General features: G+C 34.7%; 1 protein-coding gene across 1 annotated transcript in view; it reads right to left on the bottom strand.

Moving 5' to 3' along the window:
* The window catches only part of LOC150094469 (propionyl-CoA carboxylase alpha chain, mitochondrial-like), a 559,741-nt gene that overhangs the window by 310,576 nt on the left and 230,439 nt on the right, over window positions 1-18,726 (bottom strand). Inside the window, exons 10-11 of the mRNA XM_090412316.1 lie at window positions 13,094-13,188; window positions 3,008-3,090 (exon numbers count right to left, since the gene is read on the bottom strand). Coding sequence (XP_090268442.1) covers window positions 3,008-3,090; window positions 13,094-13,188 — 178 coding nt within the window. The remainder of the gene's footprint in view (window positions 1-3,007; window positions 3,091-13,093; window positions 13,189-18,726) is intronic.

The following is an 18,726-nucleotide window of genomic DNA, read 5'->3' as shown; positions in this document are numbered from 1 at the left end:
TAGCAACTTTTTTTTTTTGTTTAAGAACATCGTAGTGACAAATTGACGAATCCAAAGTATAGGTTAAGACAAAATAGGATCCAACAAGAGGGCCCCCATTATCAGCACTATAACTTTAAAAAAATTACACAGTAAATTCAAAGTTATCAGATCACTGAACACCACTCTGATAGCTATGGGCAATAAATGCACACTATCCCTGATTGTCTCTGTTTTAAATGTCTTCATCAAGGAGAGCATGTGCTTCTCCCTCGTTGGCTCAGCTAATCAGCCAGTTGGTGTTGCATGTTTACTAGGTGTTACTCAAAATCGTTTTAGGTGTTTACTGACCCCTTTATAGCCACATCCACCACTTTGCCAACCCTTGGTACAGATGAAGCCCTTTGGTCGGAAAGACCTGGGTTCAATTTTCAATTATGACATGAGGAACCTTCATCTGGTCTCATTTTTCTAAAGGTGAGTTAGCCAGTCTCGTACAGAGTAGAGGATTTTTTTCACCTGGAAACTCTGGGTTTTTTTGTCCCTCAGAACAGGCAAACCAGCCCCATGAACATGCACATTACAGCGATGAATAATTACAACAATATGTGGAAGAGATAGGCATCACATGTCATTATGCCAGTTAACCATGGGTAGTCAATCTCCTGGATAGGAGATGGCACTTGAATGGGATGGGATTCCCATCTTGAATACATATCCCTTCCTTCTCTCAATAGCAATCAATAAAGCAACTTTAAATCACAATAAAAAATAAAATTAAAATTAAATTAAATTAAATTAAAAAAAACCATGTTATACAAACAGAGTACATTAGTACCCTGGATGAACTGAGAGTTAGATAATCTAGGCTCCCTGCTCTATAAATCAAGCCATTTCCAGCCTCCAATAAACAGGATAATGGTCTCCCACAAGGCAATGAAAATCATCCACCACCTAAAGACTTACAAATACATCCATGACACAGTCAATTTAAAACCATAGTCAGTTGATTGGAGAGTAGAGATATTATCTCTACTCTCTTGGTGAATCAAGTAAGAGAACAGTGATTCAGTTATGAACAGTGTTTGTGATAATGGAACAAGCAGATCTAAAAGGATTAATCACTAACAAGCAGAAGAAGAAGGATACAGGTAATGCATCAGAACGTTTAGTGTGTGTTTAGTGAAATCTGATAATATCAAGCAATGTATAATATAAATATACATATATATATATACAGTAATACAATATAATATAAAATTAGATAATATCAAACAATAATTAATAAGCCAACTAAACGTCATGTAAATATTGGGAATAATGAATATCTTTTACAATTAAACATGTCCAACTGATATACATACAATGGATGTCATCATGGTAAAATATACAGTAAAACCCCGTTTTTACGTTCCGACAATTTACTTTTTTCCTTCCATTTATGTCATTTTCCGTTGGTCCCGTCTTAAGGCTTATTCTTATGATATATTGTTTTCCCACCATTAACAACTTGATGTGGACGTTATTTCCCATGATTTGCATTTTTTTCTCAGGTGGCAATACTGATTTTCGAATCGATTTCTGCAGAAATCTGCACATTTCTGTTCCCAGATGGCATTGCTTTCGGCTGTAGTTTCGTTTCTGCCATCACGGTGACTTGCACGCTTGCAGCAATAATGTAGTGATGAGCGATACTGTGATTTTTCAATCACAGTACGAATTGATATTGCAGAATTTCTGCTACGTAATTTAGGGTGTGAAAGTTGCCTTCAAGTTGTGGTGGTGGATTATCCAGAAAAAAGACAGAAAATGTATTTCAGTAGAAGAAAACATGACAATTCTGCGACATGTAGATTGGCATGCCGGAACACGTGTGTATTTAGCAAAAGATCTTGGACTCTCCGTGTCCACTTTGAACACGATATTAAAAAACAGGTCAAGCATTGAACTCAATGCAAAGCAATCTGGCGCTATGTCAAAAAAAAAAAAAAAAGCAAAAACAATCAAAAATTAAAGATTTTTTTTTTTAAATAGATAAATGCAAGTAATTGTAAATTTGTTTATTTTCAGTTATTAAATTTTGTAATCTAGTATGTAGACTCACATACTAGAGGTAAGTCATCTTTCAGCCTTTTTTTAACGTTTTTTTACATTTCCTGTTATTTACACTTTTTTCCATCAATCCCCTGAAAAGTGTAAAAAAGGGGTTTTACTGTAGTTACTATCATTACAGCCTTATGCAAAATCCTTGAAGAAACTTCAACTGAGATGGGTTAAAGAAGCTCACTATTTGATTCTTCAATGAAGCCCAACAACTGAGAACAAAAAGAGTGAGCATCTCAATAAGGTATGCCAGGAACTGAAATGAGAGACAGAAGGAGAAAAAAAACTATTTTCTTTCATAGAGAAAGAAAAACAGTTTTTCCTTCTCTGTGAAATGAATGATCCACAGTGATGACAGCTGCAAAGAAAAAACCAGTTTGTTATACAACTCTGGTACTGTGTGGCTGACAAAGCTATACAAAAAAAAAAAAAAAAAAAAAAACCCAGGCATATTACAATTGGCTTTCACTGAAATCTGTATCTTACTTTCCTATTAATCACATTTTTTTTTGTTTTCCTATCTTAATTTCGTATAAATCACACATTATTTGGAAGCCCGATAATGTGTGATTTCTTTTATCTTTACGAAAAAAGTTTCTTGAGTAAGCTAGACTTTTAATGAGATATCATAATTAATTTTTGCATTATGGAAGAAGCCCAGCTCAGTTCAAAAAAGACTTTTATAACGAAATATGTTAGGTATGTCAGCGTTGTTATATATTAAATCATGAGCAGCTGTCTGCATATCCATATTAGGTCTACTACGGACCCAGAGAACAATATAAAATAAAAAGCAAGAAAGTTTAAAAAACTGTAAAATAATAATAGTAATAATAATTTATTTAATCAAAATAAATAATGCAATAAAAGTTTGTAATGTAAACTAATCAAAGTTACCAAGAGAATTATTTAGCCATATACAAACCTGCTGAGTCATAACCCACTGCTATAGCAAGTGCCACTGCTTGTTCACCCATAACTTTTCTTAAAGAGGCATCAACAAATGTACTACAGAAAGCAGAATGTAAGCCATTAAGAAAATTTATAAGATGCATATATATAATTACACTATATATAAAAAAAGTTTGTTTTAATCTATTGAGAACTTATACCATGGCAAATTTTAAAGCTCATCTGGATTAAATATGGACTGTCAAGCTGCAAGACTTGACAGTCCATATTATAATATGAGAAAATAAGAATACGAGAAAATAAGACGACAACAGGGAAGTCAATTCTGAAGCACAAACCTTCAGTACAGTTGAAAAAATGTTCACAGTCTTCTGATCCAAACATTTGCAGTGAATGTATCACTAAAGCAATTTTTATTTGTGTAGAAACATTTATTCCCTATTCCACTTCAAATTCTTGTTCTTATCTAAGGACATTATTTGTACAGCTTTGTCATCCTTCTTGAAGTTCCTATCTCATCTATTGGTCCTTCAAGAAGGATGACAAAGCTGTACAAATAAAGAACCAGACATATTACAATTGGCTTTCACTGAAATCTGTATCTTACTTTCCTATTTATACCAAAGCCTAAAACAGCTGTAAGCAAAGTATTAGCACATACAAAATGATTTTGAAAGGGCTAAGAGGAGGAAGCTTGCATCATAGCCATGATGTAAGTACATCATAATTTCTGGTCTTATGTTAAAGCTACTGGCTGTAACTTCTGTCCAACAGTAGTGCTTCCACCTTTTTCGCACAATAACTTACAAAAAAATGCCAATCCCAGATAATGATGTAATGAAATCCAGATTTATGAAGCTTAATGTAGCATGTATGGAATTTAAGCACTGGAAAGTGTGAATAGTTTATGGGAAAATGGAAATGGTGCTAGAATTTGAAAGAAATGTGTAATAATTAGCTAGACTGAAAAGCATAAAATTTGAATGTAAGTGGAAATTCAAATGAGGGAATAAATGAGATGTGGTAGATATTTATGCATGCTAAGTGGAACATGAGTAAGAAAGGCGATATCAGAATGCAAGATGGAAACAGTGTGAAAGAGGTGAGAGTATGTAAGAAAAGAGTTATAAAAGAAACAGACGGAAAAAAAAAGTCCTCCATGACAATAAAATTTTGAAGCTTCACAGAGTGCTGCACAATACTACATGAGGGATAGAGAGACTAGAAAAGGGCATGGAAGGTAGCAAGAAAGGAGACAAACCAAGTGAAGAAGTAAAGGAAGAAAGAATCAAGAAAGAAACAGACAAAAAAATATGGTAATATATACTGATTCCATGATCAGATATGTGTTTGATGAGTAAGCAAAGAAAGCTGTTTCTTGGGTATGAATTGTGAGTGAAGCAATATGTGAGCAAGAAACTGGAATAAATGAACTGAAAAGAGCAAAGCACGGTATGAGAGAGTTGTGAGTAATGTGAAAAAGGAGAGCAAAACAGTAAGGATTTTGAGTGTGTTGGTAGGACAGCAGCGAGATGAGGGCTACAATTGCAAATGAGTCAGTAAACAGATTGTGTAGAAGAAATAGTGATTTGTACCTTGCAAAATGAGTTGCACTTGAATGCTTCTGGTGTCAGGTGCATAAAGAAACTGTTGAGTGAAAGAATGAATATAAATTGTCAGAGAAACTAGATATGTTAATGTGGTACATGAAAGCATGGATGCATGCATTGAATTAAATAATATAAATGAAGTGTAATGACAGAGTGAGAAAGCAAATGTAAAACGAATTCGAACTCAGGTCTTTCCAACCAAAGGCATCATTGATACTGATTAAGTTATAGAGGTACTTTTCTTTATACATTTCATTTGTTATTCTCATATATTTATTAAGAATTTCATAGCTTCTAATAATTATCCATAATAACTTGTTATCAATACTCTTAAAAGGTTTTTGCAAAATATATAAAATTTAAATATAAAGATGTTCCGAATTCTATAATTTGAGGTAAAAATGTGATGTGCAGTATTTCATTTGTTATCAAACCACCTTGCTCCTGCTCTAACACCTGATCTATTTCACTTTTACCCCTATTTATCAAAATTTTGCAAAATAATTTTGTGAAGACTGACAGTAGACTAATTCCCCTGCAACTATCAACATTTAATGAGATTGCTTTCTTTGGTTATTACTGCTTCTTCCCATTGCTAGAGTATCTTTTCACTCTCTAGCAGATTATTACATATCACTCGCAATCTATAATCAATGGCAATTTCTTTAGTTGTTTTAAGCATTTCTATTGCTTTATTATATTATCATTGACTTTCCACTCTTGATCGTGTCTATCACATTCGTTATTTCACTTTCAGACATTGATTCCATTGTAATATTTCAAATGAAACTTATTGGAGGTTCCTCCATTATTGTTCTTTTTATTATATCAATTATACTGTTTCCTACTTTTAAAATTTCCTCAAAGTCAAAATCCTTATCCTCTTCAATTAGAAGCAAGACATTTTTTTACCCCTATTATAGCATGTTTTCTTCCTTCCTTCCTTCCTTCTTTCAGAGTATATATTCCATTGTCATCACCTCATATGATTTTTCATAACTTTCCAATGTGGCCTAAATCCTGCAGCCTTTCTGTGCTTCTTCTGACATACTGCTGTGCATTTCTTTTATCTTCGCTTGCCAATTTTTTTAACTTTTTTTTTTTTTAACTTTCTGTTTAATTTTCCAAATAAGTTTCTATAATTCTTCAGTACTTAGCAATTTTCAAACAGCATTTTAATGTGTACCTTTCTTCTATGAGTTTCTGGATCATTTGATAATAAACCCTTGTTCTATTTTCTTTCCTAGATTCCAAGCAGACTCTCACCATCTCATTATACATTATCTTATCCTAAAATTTTTCCATCTCCTTTTTTATCAAGTCTTCAGGACATTCTTGTTTCCCACATTCCAATTTCTCATTCTTAAAAAAATTAAAATGAATTCTTTATTACAACAGAAAAATTTTCCTTTCTTGCATTCATTTCAAACATAGAAATACCATACTGCCGAGTATTAATTTAGCATTATAATTAAATTCACTTATATTAATAAATAATTTTAAAAAAATGTTTCCAAGTTACATGGTCTGTAACTTGGCCAATGTTTCATAATGGTGATTTGACAGTAGTTCAAGAACTGTACTACATTTTGTCCAGCACATATCAAGAAATTATCATTCTTTTACTTGAATAGACTGAAACTGTGGAATAAAACTGAAAATTTATTTTATGTTTTATTTTACAAAGATTTGAAAGGAGATTTCTATTAAGGTTAACCAGCAGTTTGAAGCTGGCATGTGTAGCTTCAGTGAGGAAGCAGCGCACTAGTAATAGGCTTTGTTTTGTTTTGGTTGTCGTGGAGATTGCAATAAGAATATGAGTTTCTTTTTAGAGAGAAGACTAAAAAAAGTTGAAGGAATGTGAATCAGAGACCTATAGATTTATCTGAAAGTAATTCTTTCAAATGGTGACTGACCGCCAGAAGATAAAAATCTAGAAGGCCTCTAATTTTTTTTCCCTTAAAAGGATAAACAATAGCACAGTTTGGAAGAAGTGAATTCTTATATATTCATTTTGGTCACTGCTTATTTAACCATGTGTTTTTGTTCCAGTCAACAGACAAAACTGAAGCCAGCAAGATATAAAGCTGTGTTTTTTTAATTTTTATGAATAAGGGTTATTTTAGGTATACTTAAGTATAAGGGTTATTTTAGGTATATTTAGAATATTCTTTCAGTTTAAGAAAAGAGACTTGTTTGGAAAAAAAGAGTGCAACTTTGATTTAGAGTGAGATGACTCATCCTTGGGAACATATTGGAAAGCCAAAGTTATTAGTCCCAGAGAGCATTACATATAAACTTGTTTTCTTTGTTTTTATTGTTAGTTTTTTTTTTCAATTCCTGAAATCAAATGTGTAAGAGAGAAAGTATCTTTTATGAAATCTTTTTAAATGAATTTTACATAAATAATTACATCTGTTTCTATTAAACAATGCCTGTTTTGTATTACAACCCTCTTATCTTATTTAAAAGATTAAGATAAGTGAATGCAACACATGAGATTTATTTTAATGTTTGGTTATCTTCATGCTATGGTTTCTTTCCAACCACTAATATTCCTTTAAAGTAAATAGATTCGTGGTTGGAAAGAAACCATAGCATGAAGATAACCTTCATAGGTGTGGAGGAAAAAACATAGGAAATAGGTGTAGACATATTTTTTCATTCATTCATTCAATTTTTATAATATCTTTCCTTTTTGATTTCTGATTTTTTTTATACTACACAATGTTGCATTTAGCTGTAACTAAACCTTTATTCATGTTTAAATATGTTTCCTCTTAACACAGATTACTCATTTCAAAAAATGATTAAAGTAAATCATCATTTTCATTTCTTTTATCACATGCTTCATTTCATGGTTTCTTATGCCAAACTTTGGCATTCTTCTAGATCTGCCAGAAGGTGAAGTGATAATCAGGTGTGTTACAAGATGACCGTGAAAAAAATACATTTTCGTTACAATTTATTACAATTTTTGCTTAAAATTTATGGGGAGTTTAATCTAGATAGAACGTATAGTTTGTGGAAGCTGGCATGTTTTGAATTTGTATTTTAACATAATATTTTAGTATAGCTTGTTAGCATTCTTTGCTCAGTGTTTGATTAATGGTGGTTGCCACAATTCAATTTATCAATACATTACATTATCACCAAGTCCACCACCATTTAAGGACTACATTTCACACAGCACACTATATGATTTTGTGGTATGCAGTTCTTGCAGCATGTTTCCATCCCAGCAGCTAGATATATGGCAGATGAGAGAGGGCAGGGAGTGCATATCTGATTAAAATGTAGAAAATGGGAAGAGCTTGGTGATATCAAAATTAGCATAACAGACTCCAGCAGTATGTCAGAAATGAGGGAATGCTGACTGAGAGAGATGAGAAGCATGACTGGAGTTGAAGAAGATGAATAGCATGTGAATGAGAAAATATAATTAGGGAGCGTAGTAGGTTTCAAAGATGGTGTTGTTGGTGTTAAGAGGGTGAATGTCAAGTGAAAGTAGGTTGCTCGGGGGGAGAGAGAGAGAGAGAGAGAGAGATACACCAAAAGAAGAAATGGAACATATGATGAATGAGTGAAGAATGAAAGAGATTAGGAGGCTGGAAAGAACAGATGCAAAACGAATCAGAATAAGAATGAGAGAGAGAGAGTTACGGGAATGATAAAAAAGGAAGAGAACAGGAGAACTAGAGGAAGAGAGAGAATGAGAGAAGGTGAGCCAATGCAGAAGGCAAGAATGGAGAGATGAGAGGAAGGCTGGTAAGCAAGAAAGCAAGGAGAGAAAGTGTCAGAATTGAGAGAGTAAGGAATGCAGGTGAGAAAGGAAGGAACAGCTTAGTAAGAGGCATGATATATGGAAATTCAATGATCTGTGCAGTACAGCATAGAATGCCAGAGGAGTGCCTGCCTGGAGGAACAATAAACAATGTGACTGTGGCAATTAAGTGAGATAAAAGAGTGGATAAGATGATTGTGATGGTAGGTATGAATGATATGAGAAGCAGCGTGAATCGGGTGGCAAGAGATCTGATGGTCATGCTTGAGGTTGTATGGCAGAAGAGAGAGAAAAAGGGATAAGATAGCAAGTATGTTACCAGGTATGATAATACAGAGCTGAGGAGATGAGCATCAATAATTGAATGGTATGATAGCCACAATGAGACGAAAGAGAAGTTTGGATTATGTGGATGATTGGAGAGTATATGAGGACAGAAAAAAACTGTATATGAGATACAGCATGTATTTGAATGAGGAAGAATGTAGGCATCTGGAGAGACGTTTTCTCTGAACAAGCAAGATTATTGGTGGAGGAAAACTAGAATTATCAGGGTGGATGGGAGCAGGGGTGGCCTCTTGTGAGCATAGTCACTTGGAAGAAGGGGGAACACATGGCACAATGCAGAATACAGTGGAGTCTAGAGGGAATAATGATAGATATAGAAACCGACAATGCACTGATGGTTCTTTATACTAATGCCAGGAATATTCAGAATACAGGAAATGAATTGGTGCTACTGATAGCCTCAGCCTCTCCAAAGATTATGGAGATCAATGAGACATATTTGGCAGAAGATAATACACTGCCAGAATAGTAACAAGGTATAGCATTTTTCAGGAGAACAGTAAAGGCAGATGCGGTGATGGTGTATAACCTATGACAAGTGATGAGTTGTGTCCTCTCGGGGTGAAGGATTCGGAGAGAAATGGCACTAATGGTGTGAGGTGGAGGTTGGCAGGCTAGGATATTTAGTGGGATATAGTTATAAGCCAGGGAGCACAGAAGGTAAAGAGTAGGAGATGTTCTGGCAGTTGAGCTTGGTGAGTGCAAGAAAAAGAATGATTATGGAAGATTTTAACTACAGCACTATAAACTGGAAAGAGGAAACTGCATATTGTAGGAGTAAGGAAATGGAATTTCTGGAATTCTTGAAGGGCAAATGTCTTAGACAACATGTAGTAGAAGTAATACAAGGTTTAAGAGTTTTGGATTTGGTCATGGTATCAGAGGATCTGATTGTAACAGATGGCATCTGCACCTGGTTGGAAAGAGTGACCCTGTGGTTTTGACTTGAAGGATGAATAGGCATGGAATGAACAGTATCAAAGAAAGGGGAATTTTATGTAGAATTATAAGGCAGGTAATTGTAATATCTTAGAAATCAGTTTGGGACAGTTCCATTGATGGAAGAATTGGAAGAGCGAGATATCATCTATGCATGGAAACTGGTGAAGAAATATTTATGAGCAGCAATGTGAAGTTGTACACCTTGAGTGAAAAAGAGAACATGAACAATATCAAACATGAATTTCATGTGAAAAGATGGAAGAGATATAAAGAGGGGGTGGAGAGCAGATGCAAGAAGAACATAAGACTCAGGTCAGGAGAGAGTAACTAATATGATATGGAAGGTAAAACTTTAATATGAGAAGAGATTGGCTCTGAGATCCAAGAAAAATTCTAAGGAATCCTTTCATTATGTGGCTAGTAGGAGGAGGAATGACAATGTTATCCAAAGATGGGAGCAGAGTATCTGATGCAGAGGACACAGTACAGCTGTCGAATGAACATTTCATTGCGGTATTTCATCTGGAGCAGTAGGTTTTAATATAGGAAGGATGGGGAGGGTTCGAGGTTAAAAAAAATGTTCCAAATCCAGACTACTTAGTTCCAAATACTGAGTAGTCTGGATGGTAATAAAACAACTGGACTGGATTGGATTACACCACAGGTTTTTAGGGAATGCACCAAGATCTGACAGCTCCATTGACATAGCTTCTCAATGAGAGTCTAGTTATGAGAAAGGCAGTGCCATTGCATAAAGGTGCACCTTTATGCAACGGTATAAATTTATACCATTTCGGCATTGCTCCGAGAAAAATACCGGCCGAACAAATAATGATCCAGATTGAACGTGGTATCCGCCACCTTCCAAACCACATCGCCAACAATATTAGACTGAATGTAGCCTGTGTTCTCACCAAAGCAAAACCACCAAAAACCAACATATCCAATAGTGAATACAAAGCTCTACAGGATATGAAGAAAAACAAAGAAATAGTAATCACCAAAGCAGATAAGGGGAACGCCACCATGGTTCTCAACCATACTGACTACACAGGTAAGCTTAATGCTTTATTATTAGATCAGGCTACTTACCTCCCTATTGAATATAATCCCATCAACTCACAAATCAGAAAACTCCATAGGCTCCTTAAGAAGGTCACTTCTTGGCCTGCAGAAGTCACCAACAAATTAGAACCTTTTAACTCTATACCCCCATGTATTTATGGACTTCCAATTCATAAATAAAATGGGCCATTGCATCCCATAGTGGATGGCACTGACTCCCCACGTACAAATTAGCCAAACATTTAGCCAAAGAGCTCACACACTATACTGGCAACACACCATCACACAGAAAAAACTCAGCCCACTTCAAAGCCAGTATAAAAACCTTACACTCCAACATACTGACATAATGGTCAGTTTTGACGTCTCCTCTCTATTCACAAATGTCCCACTCAAGGAAACCTTAGAGCTCATCCAAGCCAAATCCCCCCCGGATATCTCAGCCCTATTTCAGTTCACAATGAACTCAGGCTATTTCGTTTGGCAGGAAAAATTCTACAAACAAATAGAGGGGAAAGTCATAAGTTCACCACTCTCCCCACCCTTGGCCAACTTCTTAATGGAGACTTTTGAAGAGAAAGCCTTAAACTCTGCCCCACAAAAATCTACTATATGGATTCGCTATGTTGATGATGTGTTCGCTATTTGGCCACTCGGCTCAAATACACTCCTCTCCTTCTTAACACACTTAAACAACCAACCCCAGAATCAAGTTCACCTTGGAAAAAGAGGATAACAACAGCCTCCCTTTCCTAGACACACTAATCACCTGACAGCCTGATGGAACCTTGGTTTTCTCAATTTATAGAAAACCCACCCATACAGACAGATATATTCACCAACAATCCCCTAATCTGTTTGAATGACAAGGCCCTAACCACTGAACTAAATCACATCCTTAATACGTTCTCAGCCAGTGGCTACAACCCTCAAAAAATACTAAAACCAGTAAACCACAACCCCCCTCCCCCCTACACAATAAAGATTACTCTAAATCAATCACTATCCCCCACATCCGCAGAACCTCTGAAAAAAATAATCAAAATCTTAAAAAAAATATGCCATGACCTCTTGTTACAAACCATATAGAAAATTGGCATCCCTTATCCGCTCCACAAAAGGCCAACTACTTCCCCTAGACCTACCCTTGCAGCTGTAAACTGTCCTATTTTGGCCAAACAGGCAGGGCAGCGAATATCAGAATTTCATAACACAAGGACTACATCTGGTTTCACCATTACAGCCCCTCTGGGCTTGTAGACCATGCTCTGGATACTCGCCACAGCATATGTTGGAAGAAAGCCACAATAATACACCACAGCAAGTATAAATTTAAAAGACGATTCATAGAATCAGCCTCAGCCCTAAAAAACATGCCCCTCAACAAATATGGATGCATGAGACTGCCCCAAATTTGGGAAACGTACATCATGAGAACTTCAGCCCAACAGCCAAGAATACCTAATATAGCCTGCTATGGGTACCATCAGGACTTTAGGAATAACAGCAGTCTCCTTTCACACCTCATTTACTGTTCTAGTGCCTGCGTGCACGTCTTAATCTTAAATTCCCATGAAGATGGCAACGTGATATTGCCAAAATATAGGAAGTATATATTAAAGTTTATTTTAATTTATATTCCAGTTTACGTTGTGAATTCCTTAAGTAATTCAATAATCATGTACAGCCAATGTATAAGCCTTTCTACAAGAATTACAAAAAATACTATGATTCCCCACTGAGATGGGAACGTCTAGAAAGGGAAGTGATATGTCCCTTTCAACTTCCAATATAAACTGAATTTTGTAATTTAATTTAAAGATGTATATGACAAGATGTATGAAATTAGACATTAAACAATTCTCTTTCTGATTATGTTATACATGGTTTTTGTCTGATAAATAGTAAAGGACATTTCACACCATGGAAACCTCAATTCATAGCCTCTAGTGTATCAACTAATGCAGTTAAAGCTGCTTTAGAAGCAATTTTAATCAAAATGCAATTTTGGTTATGTAATTTTAACCAAAATCAAAAATAATTTGAGAGTACAAAAGACTCATGATTCTTAAAGATACCAAGCAATTTTATAAGCTAGGTTTTTTAATCCTTTTTCCCAAGTACCAAGGTAAAAAACTTTCTAGACTCATGATTCGTTTCATCTCACTTACCAAAATATACAAGTCAACTAATGAAACAATTTTGAAATAAATATATTTCTTACAGTAATGGTCATCATCTATTTGCAAGTGGCATTAATAAATAATTGTATCAGTAAGCTGATAAAGAACAGATAATTAACTGCTAAATTACAGCATACTAATTTAATAAGATACAATGAATGTACAACCTTGGGGCTTCTTCAATAACTTTTTGATTTCTTCTTTGGATAGAACATTCACGTTCATTCAGGTAAATGGCATTACCATACTTATCACATAAAACCTACAACATTAACAAATGTCACAAAAATCAGATCATCTATTACTAATTATGATATTATATAAGTTTCAATGAACAAAGCCCTAATGATTACTTAACTAGAGACCGTCATAGACAAAATTTGATAATTATACGCAAAACTAATTCAGTGTTTAAATCTTGCCTAGAATCTCCATTCTATCTTGAGATTATACATATATTATTTGTTGCCATTACTCTGTTCAACTGCAGTACTGAGTGATAAAGCAAGCAGAGAACTTTGTACTTAGCAAAATTAACAGAGCAAGTCATCTGTTGCCACACTAAAAGTCTATTTCAATTGAGAGTATATCAGCATCAATCCCTGTAACTCTCCACACTTCACATCAGCATATTCTCTGCTAACCCAATATCAATCCCTGCTATGAAATATTAGTAAATGGAAGAATGTAACTCACTGATGCTGCATTGATTATGATTTGATATCTTTGAACAAATAACCAACCTCAAATATCTCTGTGAATTTCCAAAATTATTACTATATGGTGTTTCCCTTATCCAGCATACTTTGTGCGTACGTGTGTGCGTGCATGCAGTGGCACACCTAGAAGAATGCCAGGAAGGGTCCTGGCTCACCCCAAAGAAAAAGGACACTAGAAAAATGTCCCAAAAATCTTTTCCTATTTAAAATTCTTTTTTTTTATTTTTTATGTTATGTCTTCTATTTCTATACTACTTATGAATTAGCGATCATTGCAGATGCCCAGTCATAGGGCATATGTGATGCATAGTGTGCATTCTCAAATCATCTACTTAACTCGCCACCCCTCCCCAAGATTAAATCCTGAGTGCGCTACTGTGTGTGTTTGTGTGTGTGTGTGTGTGTGTGTGTGTGTGTGTGTGTGTGTGTGTGTGTGTGTGTGTGTGAGAGAGAGAGAGAGAGAGAGAGATCTTAACAAAAACTGCAGATATACCGACTGGTCTATAACTTGAAAATTCTCTTAGCACCACTTTTTATTCTGTCTTCTTTCCACTAGCACTGTTCATGCTTTTATTACACAACCAGTTTGATTCCTTTGGATAATCACTAAACTATAACAATATATCATCCAATCCAAACACACAGCCTTATTAAAACACTGGCCACTCAACACTTCATATATGTCTCCGGTATGTTCATCTTTATTATCTATCACTTCTACCCTTTGCATAATATTACCATGAAACATGCTTACAAAGTGTTCATTACATAATTCTACTACATCCTCTGCAGTGTTTCCCTTATAACCATCACCATCCATCACTAACTTTCTTCTATGTTCATTCTTCCTATTGATTGTGCAATAGAGAACACTCCTTTAGATTCCTGTTGGTCTGATTGGCAAATCTCATCTCATCTTGCATTTCTTTCCTTAACATATTCGTACTCCTCAGCATCTAGTCAGTATAAAAGAAAAAAGGACCAAGTTCTTTTTTCATTCACCAATTTTATGCTTATCTCATTAATTCATTTTAATCATATATATATATATATATCTATATCTGTGCAGTGCTTGCATCATGTGTATTTTAAATAGTTCCCATGCTCTACAAATCTTTGTCCCTCACAGCTCATCATTCTATGATACTGATGTAAGATGACATAAAAAAATTTTATAATCAACGATCTCATATATTATTTTTTTGGTGAAACCTTTCCCACAAATGGTCATTTTACAAATAAGCACTTCGTGATCTCGCTCACCAATAAGTGGTGATAATTACACCTCATTGCAATTTCATTTTATGAGATTATCACTAAAATTAACAATCTAAAAGCTTGTAAAAAACACTCATCTTCTCATCCATGATGAGTGAGAATTTTTGGTTGATGGGGGCGGGGGGAATGTTTAACTCTTAATTTTATTTATGCAATTCTGATTCTATGGTATGTGGTTATAAAAAAAAAAATCATGACAAATGTTATAAATAGTTGATCATCCTTGACTCTGTCATAATGGAATGCAAACCAAATGAAAATAAAACAGGACAGATACTCATTTTTTCTCTCCTGAAAAGGCTCAGGCTTACCATGAAATAAACAACTACAATACAGTAACTAAAACAGATGTAATTATTTTATACTCAAAGGTATGTGCAGGAAGTTGGAAAATTGAAAAATAATTCTTGCATTTTTTTTTAAGAAAAATATACAATTTCTTTTTTACTGATTTAAATGTGACCTATGTTTTAAGTTATCACCACATCACAGACATCACTGGCCCTCAATGTTTTGGAATGATTCTGAATTTAGAAAACAAACTATTGTAAGTTTTTACAATAGTTTGTTTTGTAATTCCATTACAAACAACTTTTGTTTGTAATGGAATTACAAACAAATTTTTCTTACATAATCCAAAAACCTTGCTATAGAGTCCAGAAAAATTTTTAAAGCCAACTTCCATCCAGTGTGTGCTGTGAGCAACATGACAATGAAATTCATCTTATGCCTAAAAGTTAATAAACTACTGTAACATTGGTAATTATACAAGGTGAAAATTAGATATCATTTACATCAACAAAAGCTTATAAACTGGCCAGGTCAATGACTGAACATAAATAAGACTGATATTATAGATTACCATTGGCACTCAATACAAGATAACACTTGACTGGTGAGATATCTGCCTAAATGCCTGAAAAGATCCTTCAGGAAAACCTCGCTTAACTCAAATTCGAAATGCATAATAATCAGCGCAACTGAGTGAAATATTATGATACACGAGTGAATATTATAATATATAAGTCAATGATACTATTTCCCACTTTAAGTAAGTGATTAATCAGCTAACACAATTTTTTTACGGTATGCGAAATTTTTTGTCGCCAATCTGCAGTTCGGCGGGCTGCGGCACTTGTCAATGTAGCAGCCAGCCAGTAGGCAGTGAGTGGTGATGCTGAGGTGGTGGCTGACGACACTTGGCAGTTAAATCAAAGCTATCATAGCAAATGCCCGTGCAACCTCTGTTCTCTTGCTCAATCACTTTTCCTTCATTTTGCTTTAATTTAGATACCTAAAAAGATTTATTATATTCAACCCCCTAATATGGAAAAGAGAAAGACTGATAAAGAAAGCAGAAGTAATAAAAAGAGAAGTGATTACATTAGAGGAAAAGCTGGATGTCATTAAGAGACATGAAACTGGCACAATTAATACAATGATTGTGTGAGACCTGGGATACAGCAAGTCTACAGTTCAGACTATATTAAATAAGACCAAAGAGAACAAAGAACAAGGAAAAGTTGCTAATGCTTCTTTAAGCATGCAGATCACCTGAAATAGAAGCCATTTAATGATCGAGATGGAACGTCTTCTATCACTCTGGATTGAGGATTGCAACCAAAAAGGAATCCCTCTAAGCATAAGAAATATTCAGGCAAAACCTCTCAATATTTTTACATCATCGAAAGAGATATCAAAATTTCAAGAAAAATGTGAAAGCTTTACTGCGAGTTGAGGCTGGTTTGACCATTTTAAAAATCGAGCTGGACTGCATAACGTAAGAGTAACTGGGGAATCTGTTAGTGCTGATAAAGATTCTGCAGCCAATTCCTGAAAAATTGCAAAGGATGATTCAGGAGGGTGATTATGACGATCAGCAAACAAACAGGATTCAAAGTACCTAAAGATTATTCTTACGCTTTTATTAGGATGCAATGCAGAAGGCGACTTTAACTCAAGCCTATGTTAGTTTATCGTGCGCAAAATTCAACTAACATTATTGAAGAAATCAGCACAATTGGAAAAAACTTGGATTTAATGAACTGGATAATGAAGATGTGAGAAACTTGCTTGATTCCCATTCAGAACAGTTAAGTGAGAATGATCTCCAACTAGAAGAACAGAGTGCATATGAAGAAGATAAGGAGTGCAAACAAGAATGTTATGACCAAGAAGCTAACTGCAATAGAACTTGAGCTAGTTTTCAATCACACTGAGTATGCTAAGGAAATTTTGCTTAATACTGATCCTGATATGGAACGAAGCTTCAAAGTTCACTGAAATCTTGATAAAGTGATCACCAGCTATCGCAAAATACATGAAAAGATGAAAAAGTCGGGCAGGATTCAAACATCTTTATTTAATTTTTTTTGTAAAAAAATAGCTCAATCAAATGTTTAGACATTAAATAAAAATTTAAGCAATTGATTTTTATTAACTTTGGTGATTTATCCTCTAAATATAGCTTAAACTGTAAATTACTGAGATAAAGCACCAATAGCGAATTAAATTTACTAATTAAGTGGATATTGAATCCAACATTATTTCTTAGCCGAATAAGAACCTCAAAGATAGAAATTCTATCTAAGAGTTTCATGCCGAATATAGAATAGAAAACTATAAAAGTTCGATGAATCCAAGTGTAAACCAACAGGTGGTACATGCTGGGACAACTTGTAGTAAAGGTGAAGTAAGCTCCAATCACTGTCCTTAGTATTTTCCCATAATGTAAAACACAGCTTCTAGGAGATGTATGCTGTTATACATTATGGGAGAAGGTCACTACCCAGACTGGTTTCGACCTTTTTTGGGGTCTTGTCAGTGAGTAGATAGACCCAGATGTAAATACTTTAGGTTGCTTATACTGTGATTTTTTTTCCAAATTTATGCTAACTGATGGATGAATTATAATTATTCCTATTGTTTACTATATTCGCTTAATGCGATTTCACTTAGCACGCATTCACTGATGGATTAATTAATCACGTTAAGTGAGGTTTTCCTGTATATATATATATATATATATATATATATATATATATATATATATATATATATATATATATATATATAGAAAGTTTTTTACCTTGGGCATAATATATGTTAAAGATGCCAAGCTATTTTAAACCTGGTGTTACTCCATTTCCCAAGTAAGCAAACAAACAAATAAGTCAAGTTTGCACCAGCATGTATTGCAAGTCTAGGTGACTCGCAAAGTAGTGCAAGTCTAGGCAATTCGTGGTAAAGGTGGAATAAGCTCTGATCACTATTCTTAATATTTACCCTTAATGCAAAGCCCATCTCCTTGAGGAGATGTATGATACTATGCATTAAAGGCAAGGGCCACTACCCAGACTGGTTTCGACCTTTATTGGGGTCTCATCAGTGGAAGCCAGGCTTTGTAATACCAAGGTTAAGTAATAAATATTAAGAATAGTGATCAAAGCTTATTCCACCTTGACCACGAGTTGCCTAGACTTGCACTATTTTGCAGGTCACCTAGACTTGCAATACGTGCAGGCACAAACTTGACTTATTTGTCTGTTTGCTTACTTGGGAAATGGAGTAAAACCAGGTTTAAAATAGCTTGGCATCTTTAACACACACACACACACACACACACACACATATATATATATATATCAGTGATGCCACATGCCATTTCGGTTGGGTGTGCTGTTGTGGCTTATGCAACCTGGGCTACAACATTCACATGTTTGACCATATGACTGCATTTTTATTGATGTATGAAAGTTTTAAGAGTGTATAGCACATCAGTGCTCATCATAATTGGTCTAATA

Source organism: Typopeltis vanoorti, chromosome 22 (assembly GCF_054136105.1).
Source record: "Typopeltis vanoorti isolate ZY-2024b chromosome 22, IOZ_Tvanoo_1.0, whole genome shotgun sequence".
Classification (NCBI taxonomy): Eukaryota; Metazoa; Arthropoda; class Arachnida; order Uropygi; family Thelyphonidae; genus Typopeltis; species Typopeltis vanoorti.
The sequence above is the reverse complement of the archived record's forward strand: the minus strand, read 5'-3'. Positions and strand labels throughout refer to the sequence as shown.